The 16,776-nt window shown below is 42.2% G+C and overlaps 1 protein-coding gene across 4 annotated transcripts in view; it reads left to right on the forward strand.

Moving 5' to 3' along the window:
• Positions 1 to 16,776, forward strand: part of LOC117423537 (centrosomal protein of 112 kDa-like) — a 107,222-nt gene that overhangs the window by 56,339 nt on the left and 34,107 nt on the right. For all 4 annotated transcript variants that reach the window (XM_058989714.1, XM_034039486.3, XM_058989713.1 and 1 more), the window contains 2 exons: positions 5,251 to 5,433; positions 16,256 to 16,486. In XM_058989714.1, coding sequence (XP_058845697.1) covers positions 5,251 to 5,433; positions 16,256 to 16,486 — 414 coding nt within the window. The remainder of the gene's footprint in view (positions 1 to 5,250; positions 5,434 to 16,255; positions 16,487 to 16,776) is intronic.

Consider the following 16,776-nt stretch of genomic DNA (forward strand, 5'->3'; position numbering starts at 1 on the left):
CTAATTTTTTTCTTTTTTTTTTTAACTAACACAAGGTTATCTGTACAATGGGATCAATCTGTGAGAGGAAACTGAAAGAGCTGATCTTATCAGCACAGCAAATGACTGACAGGCTGTTCCGAATTAACATCAAAATGTGACAAGCACACCAAGTCTGGTTTTAAAAAAGGAAATCTCTTGGGTATAGAGTGCAACCCAAAATTAAAACAACATCAATATTAAATTACAATCTCTGAAACCTCAAATGAAGTGCTGTAATGACAGGTTTACGCAGTTCAAAGCTCTGTGAGAATGTCGCTCTCCATTCCCAAGATGCCAAAGCAACGTGCTCCCAACTGTCATTACGACGAGGCAGCCAAAATAAAATTCCACTAGCCTGATTGCCATCTCCTAGCCTGGGGACGGAACTGGCTGCTTTTGTAGCGCTGAAAGATGTGTTCCAGGGTATCATGTGGCTCAGAAACGTTGAAGGAAGGAATAACTAAACGACTTTGATTGGATCAGGCCAATTCCCACACAACAGGGTTCCACTATTGAAACATGCGCAGATCCGTGCAGCTGGCTACCACGTAAAACTGACGAGCCTGACTGCAAAGAAGCATGCATGTGCAATTAGAAAATGAAGGCAGATCTATCTAGGACCTCTTTCAGCAGTGAAGCACTAATAACCCGTTCGTGATGAGCACAGTCAGGTTCACTGCGGTATTTTTACCTTTCTCTTTGTGTTTCTGGTGCTCCGTCAAGCCGCTGTACGGGAAATGAAGGTTTAGTTCAGGTTGGAATGCAACCAAACCACTCTACCCACTAGCATGGCATTAATGTCCTATTAACTTAGCCGCCACTTAAGTCTGGAGAAATGATTTATTCTTTGAATCCCTTCCTTCCTTTCTTTCTTCCTTAAAATTAGTGGATTTGTTTTTATATAAACGCATTATCCTGATAAAAATAAAAGGCTACGTTTTGGTTCTCCAATATTGTACCCTTTTAGGAAGAGAAACCATGAAAGTTGAAAAACACAGTACTGCACAACTGAGGCTCTGCAGTTTGTATTCAGAAACCTGAATAAAAATACAGTAAAACTGTGGTCAAACCAAAAGCCTTTCATTTTTTTTCTTATGTAAAATACACTCTTGCACAGCAACAAAAACAAAGAGCATATTTTTGCAGCAACCGAAAATGATTAAACCCTTTAAATGTGTGGTTATTCCAGCTCTGCGTTCACCCAGCACAATACTCGTCTTTATATAAAAGAGCAATTTAAATACCATCCAAACCGACTATCCCAAATTGTGCAATGACGATAAAGTCAAGTCAATAGCCGCTCTGACATTGTGTGTGACAGTTCAGTCATTTAAAAAATCAAAACAAAAAAACCCAGCACTTTACTGTCCTGGCACACATTCTGCTGGAGGCCATCCCAGCAATGGCTCCAGTGTTCCTTCCTCTCTGGTAGCCAGCAGAGTCCCTGGAGAGGTCCAGGGATGAGCATCAGAGAGGGCGGGGTCTTTGTATTGTTATTTATTTAAACAGGAAATACACAAGTTATATAGTGAAGAACACTAATTTACAGCTAGCTTATTCCCGTAGCGCAGTAATACATTTAAACAGACAGTATTACAAAACGCTGTCTGTGTTTGTTTGTTTGTTTGTTTGTTTTTGTTTTAACCAAAACATACTTTCAAGTCTTTTGTCCAAGAGAACAGTGTTCCTTCAAGGTGCATTGGCAGACTGCAGAGCTCGTTAGGAGCCTACCAACCTACCTTATAGGAAGAAACTTTACGAGCGACAGGATCCCAGTGATTCAGCATTAACAACGTGGCTAGGTAAACGGTCCATACCCTCACCACTCCTTCCCTCTGTCCTCAGTCTCAGTCTTGTACTGATTCAATGTCTATTCAAGTAGGCCTTTGTTTTTATTTTTGATTATTTTGTTTGAGAGAGAACTTTTACAATAGCATAAGTAATGACTCGCTTCCCCATTGGAGCTGGAACATTTTTGAACATCTTACTACCCATCTACCCTTTGTCTATTTAAAATGAAAAACAAACATGTATATATGTTTTCAACATACATATCAGCTTGTTCAAGATAAATCATTGGCTGAGACCATATAATTAGATTTAAGAATGGGATGTTTAGGAACTTAAATGTACCGGTTCAAAGTTCAGGTAGGCAATCCTGTCTGGTTCAAAGGAGTCCAGACACTTACTGAAACAAAGCTAACAGTCATGAGCTGTATTGTTAATACTCGTGCTTTAGGTTTTGATCTTGTTGTACAGATAAATGATTCGATCTGGGTTCCATGTCATATCTTTAACATTCAGCTGCGCAACTGAAATAAAAAAGATGTAGAATAATCTCCCTGTGAGCGATGTGCCCCCCCCCCTCCATTTTTTCGCACCAAAAAAAAAATAATTTCCTGAAGAGACCCCCTGCTGAGGCTAGACGAGCCGTCGCTCTCTCTCTGTCCCGACCTGCCTCGCTTGTCTGATGAACAGAGCCGTCCTGCCATCTTTGACAACTTCACTGTTCCGGGACAGGCAGGAGGTGATAATCTCATCAAGGAGATGACAAGGTGCATCAAAAGAGTCTGCTGCTCCTGCTACTGCCTGCAGCTCTCGGCTGTATCGAAAGAGTCTGCTGCTCCTGCTACTGCCTACAGCTTCTCGGCTGTATCGAAAGAGTCTGCTGCTCCTGCTACTGCCTACAGCTTCTCGGCTGTGTCGAAAGAGTCTGCTGCTCCTGCTACTGCCTACAGCTTCTCGGCTGTATCGAAAGAGTCTGCTGCTCCTGCTACTTCCTGCAGCTTCTCGGCTGTATCGAAAGAGTCTGCTGCTCCTGCTACTGCCTACAGCTTCTCGGCTGTATCGAAAGAGTCTGCTGCTCCTGCTACTGCCTACAGCTTCTCGGCTGTATCGAAAGAGTCTGCTGCTCCTGCTACTGCCTACAGCTTCTCGGCTGTATCGAAAGAGTCTGCTGCTCCTGCTACTGCCTACAGCTTCTCGGCTGTATCGAAAGAGTCTGCTGCTCCTGCTACTGCCTACAGCTTCTCGGCTGTGTCGAAAAAGTCTGCTGCTCCTGCTACTGCCTACAGCTTCTCGGCTGTATCGAAAAAGTCTGCTGCTCCTGCTACTGCCTACAGCTTCTCGGCTGTATCGAAAGAGTCTGCTGCTCCTGCTACTGCCTGCAGCTTCTCGGCTGTATCGAAAGAGTCTGCTGCTCCTGCTACTGCCTATAGCTTCTCGGCTGTATCGAAAGAGTCTGCTGCTCCTGCTGCTGCCTACAGCTTCTCGGCTGTATCGAAAGAGTCTGCTGCTCCTGCTACTGCCTACAGCTTCTCGGCTGTATCGAAAGAGTCTGCTGCTCCTGCTACTGCCTACAGCTTCTCGGCTGTATCGAAAGAGTCTGCTGCTCCTGCTACTGCCTACAGCTTCTCGGCTGACAGCGTTCATAATGATGGGTGGGTGTCAGAAACACTACTGCAGCACAATACTGTTTTTACATCCCATGCATACTTCAGATTCACCATTTTGTAAAATATACAGCACTTAAAATTGTTATACCAAAACAAGAGTTCTGTTTAAAAAATATAGAGTAACCATTTTTAAATATATATATATATTTTTTAAATACATTTTAAAAAGCTTTTTTTCTTGCAAGATTTTGTGACTGACAATTAAACAACCTTTAAGAGAGATCATTCTTGCAGGTTGATTTTATAGGTATCAATTGTGAATTTTTTGTAGCTATGATCGAAGTGATTTTCATTACAGAACAAAAATAACTTTTATGTGTACCTTTGCCCCCAATTCGGGGGGCTTTGTGTCAAACTGTTGGCGGAGGAAAACATTTAATGGAGGCACAGAGCAAAAACAGATTGCTCGTTGTAATTTTTTGTTGCGAGTAGGGAGCGGTTATCTCAAAGAGAGGCTGCAGCTTTAAGAGTAAGTGGTCCAGGCGATTTCCTCTCTGCATAAACAGGATCAATTCGAGCAAGACTCCTACTGTTAGCTCCTTTATTCTGTATTGTTTTTCTTCTTCTGAGAGAAGCAATTCTCATACTAAATTCACACACACACACACACACACACACATACACACACACATATATATATCCACAGCAACAAAAAACACAGTCCTCTTTATTCTTATTATTTTGAAAATCCACCAAAACTGAAGAAAAATCCAAGTGACTGTTTTAAGCAGCTGTGTGGCCTGGAGTTCCCTGGAGAAGCTGGCTTCCTGCAGTCCACCATTCATCACCTGCTTCAAAGGCTGCATTGCTGCCTATAGTTCACAGGCCAGGTAGGGTGCCATTGTGCACAGTCTGAGAGGATTAGTATCAAAGATGTGAAGACTAGGCCCTTGGTCGTGGGCTGCCATTCAGCCCTGGCAGGGAGAGCTGAGGACCGGCCAAGGTCACAGTCTCCAGCGTGGTTGGGATGTGGAAAGGGTCCTGGGAATCGGCTTCTTAGTGTATAATCATGGCGGAGGCAAGCAGCACAGCATGTGCCCTGCTGATACATGTACATCTGTTTATGTGGGTGTACCGTAGCTGACAACGAGATAATGCCGCCGCTTGCTTTCTTTCTTTCTTTCTTTTTCTTTTTCTTTCTTTCTTTCCGTCCTTCTTTTTTTGTTTCTTTATTTAAGAAAGAAAAAAAATAAGACAAGTGTATGTACGTTTATAAAACTGCGTATTGTATTAAGAGCTCTGTTTTTTTTTAAAGAGATGTATTTATTAATGTAGGGGAATTATAATTTTTTTTTTTTTTTTAATGCCGTAAAAAAGAAAAAGCATTAGGAATAGATTAGCACTGCAGAATTAACCCTTTGTGTAGCTTCTTTTGCAGCCTGTTGGGGAGACAGAAGTGGCTTGCCGGAGCTCAGTATGTTTTTATGTTTGCTTGTATTTATTTGGCCTGTGATTTGATTAAAGCGGTTATTGATTATTATTTAAGTATGGGGCTGTTTGTCACGTCGGAGGGATGGGGCTGGCTAGCCCTGGTCAAAGGGGTAGATGATTATTGCTCTGTTACGAGAGCACTGGCCTGTACTGTACTTTGGGGGGGGGGGCTTACAGACTTTTACTTACAATAATTAACAATAAGTGAGTTAACGATGATGTAAAAGCACTTGTCAGCTCGATTGGTTTGAGGCAAGAGAGAAAATAAATGGAGCCGTGGACAAGTTGTCATGACAACAGGGATGTTCTGCTCATGAAGTGTTGCTCTTCATTGTCCAATCAGATAGTGGAGCTAAAACTGGAGCACGAACAGGAGAAGACGCACCTATTCCAGCAGCACAATGCCGAGAAGGACAGCCTGGTCCAGGACCACGAACTGGAAATCGGCAATTTAGAGAAACAGCTGCGAGCCGCCATGGAGCAACATGACACCCAGACACAGGAGTGGAGGAAGCGGGGCAGCCAGGTAGGGGTATTTTACTGCCTTATACTTGTTTTTATTTTTTAATTTTTTTAAATCATCATTTTATTTTATTTAAAAAAAAAAAAAAAAAAAGAAAAATGCATATATATATATATGTATATGAAGATCTATAATTGTTGTAAATTCACATTTTTTATGCTTTTTTTTTCAAATGAGTGCAGTGTGCGGCTGCGTCGCTTAGGGTTGTCGTTCGTTTTTTCTCTTCGTCTTCGTTGTTATGAGAAGACTGGAAAGATTAATCTGTAAAAACCGCAGGTAGCCAGATTAAAATCTCATGCCGCAGTGTAAATCGGGCCTTTTATTCCAAACCCTAGGTTGCATTTTCTTTTCTCTCCCTGTTTTGTTGGATTCGGATCACAGATATCCAATCGCGGAAGCATTTCGGCTCTATGAAATATGATTGGTAGGGGCGCCCTTCTTCTTTTATTTTCCTCTCCGCACTGCAGGTAGCCGTCAGTGACCTGCCGTAAGCTTCCGCTTTGTTTTTCATTATTACATCTCGGGCCATCATTGATTTTTTTCTTATCATTTTTCTCCTTTTTTTTTTTTTGATAAACGTCATTGGGGGTTCTTGTGATAGGGCGATTTAAATTGTCACTTTCTCCCCCTCATCAGGTTTGTTTGCTGGGTTATTCTGCCCCCCCAATACCCAACCCCCATGGTCCCTGTGGGATGCCGTTTGACAGGATCACCCCCAGCTGTGGGTGTATTTGACTCTTCAAACTTGTGGATGAAATGTGCATTGTCAGCATGGGAAATCGTTATTAGTTTCAGGCTGTAAATTGGTTGAGGTTTGGGGCATCAGGACAGTCTCCAGTGACGGGGGGGGACCTGTGCTGTAAGTCTCTTTCACACAGATGCTTATTCAGTGCTCAGGATAAAGGTGGTGGAGTCCGGAAGCATTGTTTAATGATACACTCTGCTTCGGCAGCTCAGCACTGGTACCCAGTATTAAAAGTGTATTGGTAACAGCCATTTTACACTTCTGGGTATGAGCATTTTGAAAATGACTGCCAAAATGAATTAGTTATACTGTTAGTATTATTATTATTTTTTTCCCAAATATTTTTTTTTTTTTTTTTTATATATAATTCCCTTGTAAATTAGAAAATGGTTCCTGGCTGTCATTATGTAAAACAAGTGCATCCACTCCTTTGCCAGGCTTTAAATGTTGTGAGCAGTTTTTAAGTTGGATGTAACTCCACCCAGTCATTATAGCATTGATTTCCTAGCGATGCCATTTTGAATGCCTGAGCGCAGCGGGCAGTGTAAAGTTTGCGCCCAGCCTTTACAAAAGCTAAACGCACGACTCTAGGGTCTGTGCGGCAGAGAGGGCGATTGGCCACTAAAGGGAGAGTGCTCAAGGGATCATGGGTAAAACGTAACCACGGTGTGGTTAGCGCTCCTGATGCATGACGTCTTTAAGCCTGGTGCTCATGCCCTGCTACTGATGTGCCTCATCCAGTCACCAAGACCCACAGAGCACCACTCTCTAGATCACATGACCACACGTGATTATGAAGCAATTCAAAACAAGGCCAAGCGTACCATGTAAAACTCATCCTCAACCAAACTCAGCAGCAACCAAGTCAAACAGATGCACGTTTCAGCTGGTGTGCTGGTGACCTGATTTTCATCACCAATATTTTGAAGGCTTTTTGAAGTTATGGTTAAGCTGCATCCTTAACTATTAAACACTCAATAGCGCTGAATTAAGAAATACTGAAATAAACGTCAATGACAAACGTTCAACTAGAAGGGTTGTCATTAAATTATTATTATTATTTATTTATTAATGGATAAACTACATCCTCTTGAGAGCTGACATGAGTCTCTGAGATATTCTGACAGATTCTAAATACCAACATGCTTTTAGAATCTATAACTACATTTTCCAGAGCGCACAAAGGCCAGTGATCCCTATCTCCTGAGACTTCAAAATGCATTGTGCTCAAAGGTTTAGTTTTGTTTTAGTTTTTTTATAAACCATTATTGCGTGATGGAGCATGGTTTTCGCATAAACAAAAAATGTGCCAAGAGCATGTGGATGCAGGAGTCTGTCCGCAAAGATAACTCAAAAGGTGAGTAAGTCTGAGCTGGAATTGAAACCCATCTGTTTGATGTGGTAAGTTTCCGTATTTTGCAATTTGAAGACGATTGTGTGGTTCTTCAGCAGGGGAAGGAATGAATGAGAGCCTCCCCAGGTGTTTCCTTATTGAACAGATTGGCTTGCTGTCGGGTTGAGGCTGCCATTCGGAGCCTCTGCCCACACGACACACTAACACTGTGGTTACTACAGCTTGGTTTCTCCATCACTCCTCAGGGTGTCCCTGCTTATTCATTGTGCCAAGGAGCAAGAGGTCCTGATCCCACCTGTTTGTCTGTTCAGAGAACTCCTGACCAAGTCCTGCCCTGAGCCGGGCTCCTGTCTCTGGGCTGATCGTATGATTAAACAAGTTTGTAGACCTCTTAACCACGTGGCACGAGGTGTGTTTGCAATGGTAACAGGAGCTCATTCTCTGCGGCCTTAAACTTAAGCGTCTATGGAGTGGGGGGACATTGGACAAGGGACCCAAATTTAGACATGTAATAAAATTCCTAATGAACCATGTCGGATTCCTTTCCTGCCTGGACATTGAGGTCAATGCCCAGAGGACAGGAAGGTGAACGAGTCACACCTGCACGGTTTATCTTATTTGTGCTGAACTTGAAAGATGTCCTGCAACTTTTTAAACTCTTTCAGCAGGCAAGCAGGCCTGGTAGTATGCGAAACTCTACTGCTGTGCTTCAAATTAGTGTCACAGACCTAAGGGACTGGAAAATGTCTGCAGTCCTTTGAGCTTTCAATGATGTTTAAAGATCAAAAGACAAGCAAACAGAATCAATAAACATATTTTTCTCTCTTGAGACCGAGATCCAAGCTGGCAGCCAGTCACTGTAGGATAGTTGTTTACCCAATAAGACTTGCCTTCAGCTAGTTCTTATTACGTGCGTAACAATCCGAGAGACTGAGATGAGGGATGGGGGAAGGCTTGTTTGCAGTTGTTGCTGGTTCACAGCTGTGTTGAAATGAAAATAGCAATCAGAATCGGTTCTTCTGTTCCTGTTTATCTTTTTTCATCCCTACCATTCATGCAGAAGGGTGCGTTACCGTAAATCTCCTTCCTGCAACCTGAACTGCATTGGATCACAGGGTTCATCGTGTTACACCTTTAGTCTGGTACTTTTTCTCAAGTTTGATGCACTTTAAGATTCAGGATTAATCCCAAAACTAAACCGTTTGAACTTTAGTTAGACCCCCCCCCCCCCCCCTCTCCGCCCTCATCAGTCAATCATATTGCAAAAAGCGACACAAACTGGGTGCTGTACTTAGTGTGGGCTGAGGGTCTCTCATGCTGGATTTATTCAAATCACGTAATCACAGTGAAATATGTAACACGATTTTATGCAGTGACAGTTACCAACTGCTTTGGAGAGCCAGCCAAGAAAACGCACCATGACAGGAAACTGGATCTGCTCAAAGATCAGGAGGGAGGGGAGGGATCAAGATGCAACTTCAAAGGTTTACATTTCTAGAAATATGATTTTGAAATTGAAATTGATAAATAAGAACTTGGAACCTTTCTGGGAAGTAAGACCTGAGACCCAGTGGGTTGGAGGTGGAGGTAAGAGCTTTTAAAATAATGAATACTAATCTAGTTGTTTTAATGAAGCTACACGTGGAACACATCTTTTCAAAGCATTAGTTGTTTTTTGGTGTTGGGAGCACTATTACACATTCCTGCAAAGGCACCACGCCACTATTTTTGGAACCGTTAGTTACAATACATGTGGAGAGCAACCAGGAAGAGTTTGAGAAAATTAAAGGTTTTAGTTTTCATATAGGCATGCGGTCAGAAAATGTCTGCCTTTCTCTTTGTTTTTATGAAGTCTCCACTTTATTGCTTCCTTCCTATCTTTTAAACAGCGTTTATACCCTGTGTTTACAGAGGTCATGTGAGTCTGACCTACCTGTAAACTTGCACAGGAGCCTCAGGGCATTTAACTCAGCATTGTGCTACTTTTATTTTTCAATGTTAAGGAATGCCCTCGCTGCTCTTATTTCAAGATCACTTTTACCCTGCTGCATCAAAGTCTAATTTCTGTGTATGAATTGAGTGCTCTGGGAAGCATTGATTACAGCTCTGTGCAGCTGTGCCAGTGGATATATACCTGTCCCCTGTAGTCCTTGCCATTGGTTCTTCTCAGCTGCGTTTTGTGAGGCTTTTGTGTTGCAAGTTGCAGAATTATTGTTGCCAAAAGATTGTTGCCACTCTCATGTCACTCCTTTCAGTTGTAGCTAATGACACCATTCCATACATCTACCCATCCATTCCATACATCTACCCATCCATTCCATACATCTACCCATCCATTCCATACATCTACCCATCCATTCCATACATCTACCCATCCATTCCATACATCTACCCATCCATTCCATACATCTACCTATCCAAGTTGTTTTTCAAAATTATTATTATGTCTGGCACCATACAGATTAGCATTTACTTTGATAATAGCCCCAGACTCAGGACTCGTCAATCTATACCAGTCTATCAGTGTAGAAGACTGACCATTGAAATTCTTTAGGGCTGTTGTCTTTAACAACATAAATAGTTAATTGTGTCAATTAAAATCAGTTTTCTTATGTAGCAGGCTTGCATTATTGATCTTTTTTTCACCAAATTATTCCTGCGCCCAGAACTGCACAATCAGTATCATATGGACTTCAAACAGCTGTGTAGAGATCACAGGGAGGTAAAGAAGAGATCAATTTCCAAACAAGTGATTGGCAAAATATGACGCCCTCAAACGTTCAAAGGGTTTTCTTCCAGGAAAGCTAATTAAGACCGAAAAAGGTCGACTTTTTCTCTCGCAGTCCTGTCTGTTTTCAGGCTGTGCAGTTCAATGTCATGTTTGAATGTTTAAAAAGCTTATGATGACAACATTGCAGACATCTTATCTGCCAGACAGTCCAGCTTCCTATTTCACAGAGTCGGGTTTGCCAGGTGATCATTGCAAAGATCCTCTGTCTAAACAGGAAAATCAGCTCCAGTTCACATTTTCAGTTGCTGCTCTTAACCGTCAGCTGGTGCTATGCCAATCTTGTCACCAACGAAGGAAAGCGTCCATTATAACACATGAATGAGTTTGCTCATTTTGACGGAAGATTTGTATGGACATTTCTTCTAAGATTTGACTACACTTAAAGGTGTTCTTCTCTCGTATTAGCACTGGTCCCCCCCCTTTCTTTTGCTTTACTGGTAATACAGTACAGTGCATTGCTTGGGAGCGAAGTCCCAGTTCAAGCCAGGTTACCGTTTTTAACTTTATTTATAAATTATAATGCCTTTCCCCACAGTGTCGTCTCAAGGCCGTTTTACAGACAGGCAGTATCTCCGAAACAATGCAAATATTACCCAGTAGAGCACCAAGCCAATAAAACTGGCTTGATCATTAACAGGACCACAAAAAAAGGTTGTAATACAAAAAGGTATCTTGTGTTGCTTTGAGATAAATCAAAGCCAAACTATTACTTGGCAAACATTTCTAGAACCTCTTCCAGCACAGTCTTATCTGCTTGATAAGAGTCAGAGCGAGCAGGGAAGTAATCAGCCTGGGTGTCCAAACCCAGACCTGGTGGCCTGTCCGACCTTTAAAACCCATTCCACTGTCTTTTCAGCTGGGTCCAGCTGCAGCCGGCACCCTCATTAGCCATCCAGTCTCCACCACCATAGGCAAACTGCTGTGAAGGTGTATGACAGCGAAGCTCACAGGTCTGTAACACAGGAATTCTACATGCAAGTGATGGCCAAAAATGAAACCTTTCTTTTGGAAGCAGTTTCACTTTATTTTTATTTTTCAACGTATTTTTCATGTAGGTAAGATTCCCCTCTTATAGACTCTTTGCTCTATATTTTTTAAGTGTACCACGCTTATATACATCTGGGATTTGTGCTTTTTTTTTTTTACCGTGGTTTCCTGCAGTAAACCTTTGCGCAGGAAGGGTTCCTCGTTTTAATGTGTAATTGAACTGATTGATAATTACAAGTGAAGATATTGTGTAAGAGAATTCATCGCTGTCTCTTCATGTTGTGAATTATTTCCCAGTAGAAAGCGGCCTTGAGTCACAGATGTGTCGTATCTGCTGACATTTATATTTGCAAATGCTGTCTGATAAGCTACCAGCTCAGAAACTGCCCTTCCTGGGCAGAAACTCTGCAAGAGTGGCCCTCTGTGGAAAAAGTCTACATGTGAGCAGTGCAGCCGAGTAATATTTAGACATGCTGCTGAGCAATATATGTGGGGGGGGGGGAGCACATTCTAATAACGCACACAAAACTGCAGACAGAGTCTTGACAAATTAAAAACACAAGCATGTGTCTGTGACTAGTTCCAGTCATTACCGTGCCTCCTGGCCTTCACTTCCCAGAAGACACATTTAATGACAAGCTCTTGCCTCGCTTACTGACTCCTCTGAAAGTTTTTACATCTGTTGGACATTGAGCCACTTGCAGAGGGGAAGGGGGGGGCAGAGGGGAAGGGGGGGGGTTGTATTTGTTCCCATTCTCATTCTTTCATACCCATTGTTTTTAATTATAGCTGCCCCTTTCAAGTTGGAAATATGTTTGGTTTAAATGGTGCTGTCCTTTCGTGCTTTTTGTGAAGTCACACAGCTGCGATCGGAATAAATTGAAGTGGAATCAAAAGCGGGACTTTAAAGGAAAGGTTTGACAGACGTGGTCTCGGTACCAGATGGGGTTTAATGATGAAAAGGGTTTAATCCCAGCCCAGGCATCGCTTCCATCAGTTGAACAGTACAAAGTGATTCATATGTAGGTTTTGCATTAGCTAATATTCCGAGAGCTGCTTTCCTTTTATCCACCAGAGACCCCCGATTGCACTGCAGTTCTCCAATTGGAAATGAGAGCTGCAACACCGAGTTTAAGCTCCTGCTACCGATTTGTATTCAGTGTACATGTCACTGCAGGACATGCTTGTCTAGGCCATATTTGATCACAAATCAGCTGTAATGTTAAGAAGAAGAAAGCGCACACAACAGCAGTTAAAGTGAGGGGCACATTTTCATGCATGCTCACACAGGCTGCAGTAACACAGCAAGAGGCTGTGCTGAACACAGTGTAAAAGATCAGTGAAGGAGGATGTTGGCTCATCCATGCTATACCCTGATTTCAATACAGAATATGTGCCTGTGTGCGTTTCTGTGTGTTAGATTGGAAATACTGCCTCTGTTTTTATATACAGTACTGATTCATGTATGATTGGTTATGTACATACATGATGTACATGCAGCTGTCCAGATAAGCTGCGCTCCTGCCGTCCAAAATGAGCACTACATTTTAATTTCATGCGTACAAATACACATAGCAATCCACTAACAACTACATCTCCCAGAATACAATGCCTTCTGTTACTAGGAAACTACACGAGAAAAAACAACCCAACAAACATCCAATCTCTGGCTAGCCCTATTGTCTTTGCAGCCAATCACAGTAAGAATAAGAAAAATATGAAGCTACACAGGTAGTGTAAACACCCCAGTCCCACTACAAATCCAACTGGAACCATCGTCAGAGACAACCGCTAAAAAACAGGGACTATTATATATAACAAACTGTTTTATAACTTATTAATGCATTTTTCTTATTTTTATTTATATGTATGGCTTTATATTTATGTTTTAACATGTTCACTGCGTTTAAGAGTATAATGTTAAAATATAAGTAACGTAATTAATTTGCAGACAAAGAACTTTGTAGGACACACACATGGTTGTACAGTAGTTCAAAATAACATTGCAGTTAAAATGGAAGGCTCTTTTTTCATTACCATTGTAAGATTATACAGTTAATCTTACCGTTAAGATTGTACAGTATTTATTGAGAATACTCATGACTTCAAGGTAATGTTGCATTTTACTCCCTGAAAATACGTTTTACTTTTTCAGTGTTAAAATTAGAGGGTAGATATAGAGAGAGGACAATACCTGCAGTGCTTATTGAAGATTAGATGAGTGGTACAGGGGTCAATTAAAGTCGGTGTAGTGGACTTCGTAAAGGGAGCCAATGGAAGAGATTTGACACCATGTGTAGTTTAACTGTGTCAGCTTCTGGAGCTCCTCCTGATTGTGGAAGGAGAGAGTGATACAGTGTTTCAGTAGCTGCTTGCTTATTGAAATGACCTCAAAGGGTTTAAGATACTGGGGTGAGTTTGTCAAAGGATGTGCAGCTAAGGTGTTTAGTTTGAAATTTGTAAAGTTTTTTATTTGACTGTTTCTAAATGTAGCACTATTGAGTGTTCAGTAGTTAGGGATGATTGGTTGATAAACTGCAGTTGCGGTGCCTAAAACTGTCCAGTGCCATTGTTTGCATCCTTGTCACCTAACACAGCAGTCACTCTGCCAGTAAAACACCGGTGTAACTTGCTGGCTAGCAGTGAATCGAGGTAAGTAGTTGTTATCTGGATATAAAAAGTCATTCTTTAATGCTACAGGGATCCACACAGACACACCTGCAGGGGTGCTGCGAACACATGTGGAAAAAACTGAACAACACAGTTTATGACACCCAGATACAGTGCTGCATTTCCTTGGAGAAATATTCTCCCCTGTTAAAGTGATCGCGGCCGTTTTGCAAAGCAACACTGCAAGAAGGTATACTGGGCTCAGGTGGTCTGTAGTGGAAACAGGCGGAATGCGCTGACAGTGGAAAAAATGACATGTTTAAGTTATTTGTCCAGGATATTTTCAATGTGTCGTTTACTCAAAAGTGTAAATGCACCATCAGTGTTGTCTTATTGCCTCACCCAGTCTCAAGGTCTTTTGCAACGCAGCTGCTATTCAGCAGGTCTGTACCTGACGGTCTGAATATAATAAAGGACCCTGAAGACAGCTTTATTGTGGGAATGCCTCGGAGGCCCTGCCTGGTTTTGCTTTTAATATTATCATTAGTATTACTATTCTTATCTTCCATTGTGTTTGACCTCCCATCTGCACTACTGCTGGTAGTGTTTATGAAGCTAGATTAAATATTACCTCATGTTCAATGTTAATTATAGTATGATGTACTTACAGTTCTCAATTAAAACCTGTACATTAGCATTGCATCATCCTTCTTTAAACAATAGTAATGATTTGCTTTCTATGCTATTTTTAAAACTGTGCCAAAATGTTGTTTTGTTGTTTAACGATTTCCAAACCCATAAAGCTTGCATGAAAGATACAACGGTGCAACGTTAAGGTTCAGAGCTAGCAACTGGGACCGTTTTTAATGTGGACCAAAAAAACCACAGCAAAATTCTGTAAAGCGCATTTGTTTTGAAATACAAACAAATGAAAGTGGATTCTTTTTTAAGTTGCCATGACAATGCTTCCTCACTGGGCCCGCAGCTCCAGGGATGGTGGTGTTTCAATTGCCATGTGATTCTTAATAAGTTCCATCCACGCTGGGGTTGAAGACGGCGCTGGCTGAGAAAAGTTCAGTGTTGTGTGTTTTTGAGTTATAACAATTACAAATCATGTTGTACTGCTGCATATCCATAAGGACCATCAGTTACACCATGCTTCTTTATGACTGGAGGGACCCGAGGGAGTCCATGTTGCTGCTGCTTTGGTCTAACTGGTCTTGGAATGTACTCCTTACTCTCGATATAACAGTGGCTGCTGTTGCTTGTAAGCATGATCACATTTAAGGCTCCTGCAGTGATGAATATCCGTGGCGACAGGAGGCAATGCTTCAGTCTGTCTGTCCGTCTGTATGTCAGACATACTTTTTATACCTTGTGAATCGCTCATCCAGTTGCGATGATAATTGGAATTAACATTTCACTGCAATTTCAGCTAGTAAAATCTAATCTCTGGCTTACTTATGCGTGAGGTCTGACTCAAGAGATTGCCTGACAGCTTGTAGGCTGAGAAACTGTAAGCAATGTCTTGGGAACTTCTTTAATGAAATTATGCACAGGTGTTTGTTTAGAGGTGCCTTTCTACATTATTATGACTGCCAGCAACACTTTTCTTACAAACCCAACCGATTCCTTTTTTTTTGTTTAATTCACCTCCTAGTAAGCAGTGTAGATAACTGAGATAACACAGCATGTTTCAGATTTGCTTTGGTCTGTTGGCATGTCATGAATTTAATTAACAGCCAAATGAATGCATACACGTGTGTCTCATCAGTGAAGAGATTCATTTGCTGGTGCTGCAGAGAAATTTCATTTGAAGATTCATTAAGGACTGCCATGCAGCATGCTGGGGAATCTCACTGAAAACACCCCCCACCACCTCCAACCACAGTAAATGCTATATTTACCATCGACCAAGCGTCATGTCATTTAATGAACAAGACTTATGCAAAAAAAGTCTTTATTCTGTCTCTGTTTTTAAGCTTCACTGCAAGGAAGGTCAAACTTTAAGGTGCTATGCCTCTCAAAGAAGGATTGTATATCTTGATGAGTTGTGGTTAGCGCTTTGGTCCAGAATACGCAATGTTCTGGATACAGTGTGACCATGAGCAGGTGCTGTACAGTACAGTAAAGTCACCACTCGAAACCGGCAGTAGTTTGCCCTACTCACCTTGCTGATGGTGTAAACTTCCCAATAATTGCATCACAGGCCAGTATGTCCACATACCCTTCAAGGCGGCGCAGTGAACGAGTGCACTGTGGCTTGGGAGCCCGGGGTGGGGGGGGAGAGTTGTTTGGCTTTGTTCCTGGAGCTAACCCTACTGCTGTCTCCCTCCAGACCATCGCTGAGCTGGAGAGCCAGGTCCATTGCCTGCGAGAGGAGCTGAACCAGCTGGATGCTCAGCGCAAACTGCAGCTGCTGGAACTGGGGCTGCTCCGCGAGGAGGAGAAACGGAAAGCCGCCCAGGAGCACCAGGACGCCATCGTCAAACTGCAGGCCGAGATGGACAGGATCAGGCCAGAGCTGCAGAGCGTCCATACTTCAGAGATGGAGCTGGCAGCCGAACAGGTGAGAAGGAACATCCTCTGTCTAATAAACTGGAATGCGAGGTTCGAACTGATGTGCAGGATGTGATCTGAAGCTTGTAGCTATTCGTAGGACTGAAACACCCCAAAAAAAACTGTGCTTCCCGCAATGTCTGTATCTCCTGCAAGATCGTGCTTTCTGTTGTACGGTACTGTTCCCATCTGTCTTCCATCAGCTACCCTCCACTAAAACAATGCAGATTCCTGATTTCTATTTTTTTTCTTCACATGAACCTTCAGGCTTTTGGTTCACCCTTCCATCTTCTTTGGGTT

The sequence above is a fragment of the Acipenser ruthenus genome, chromosome 17 (assembly GCF_902713425.1).
Source record: "Acipenser ruthenus chromosome 17, fAciRut3.2 maternal haplotype, whole genome shotgun sequence".
Taxonomy (NCBI): domain Eukaryota; kingdom Metazoa; phylum Chordata; class Actinopteri; order Acipenseriformes; family Acipenseridae; genus Acipenser; species Acipenser ruthenus.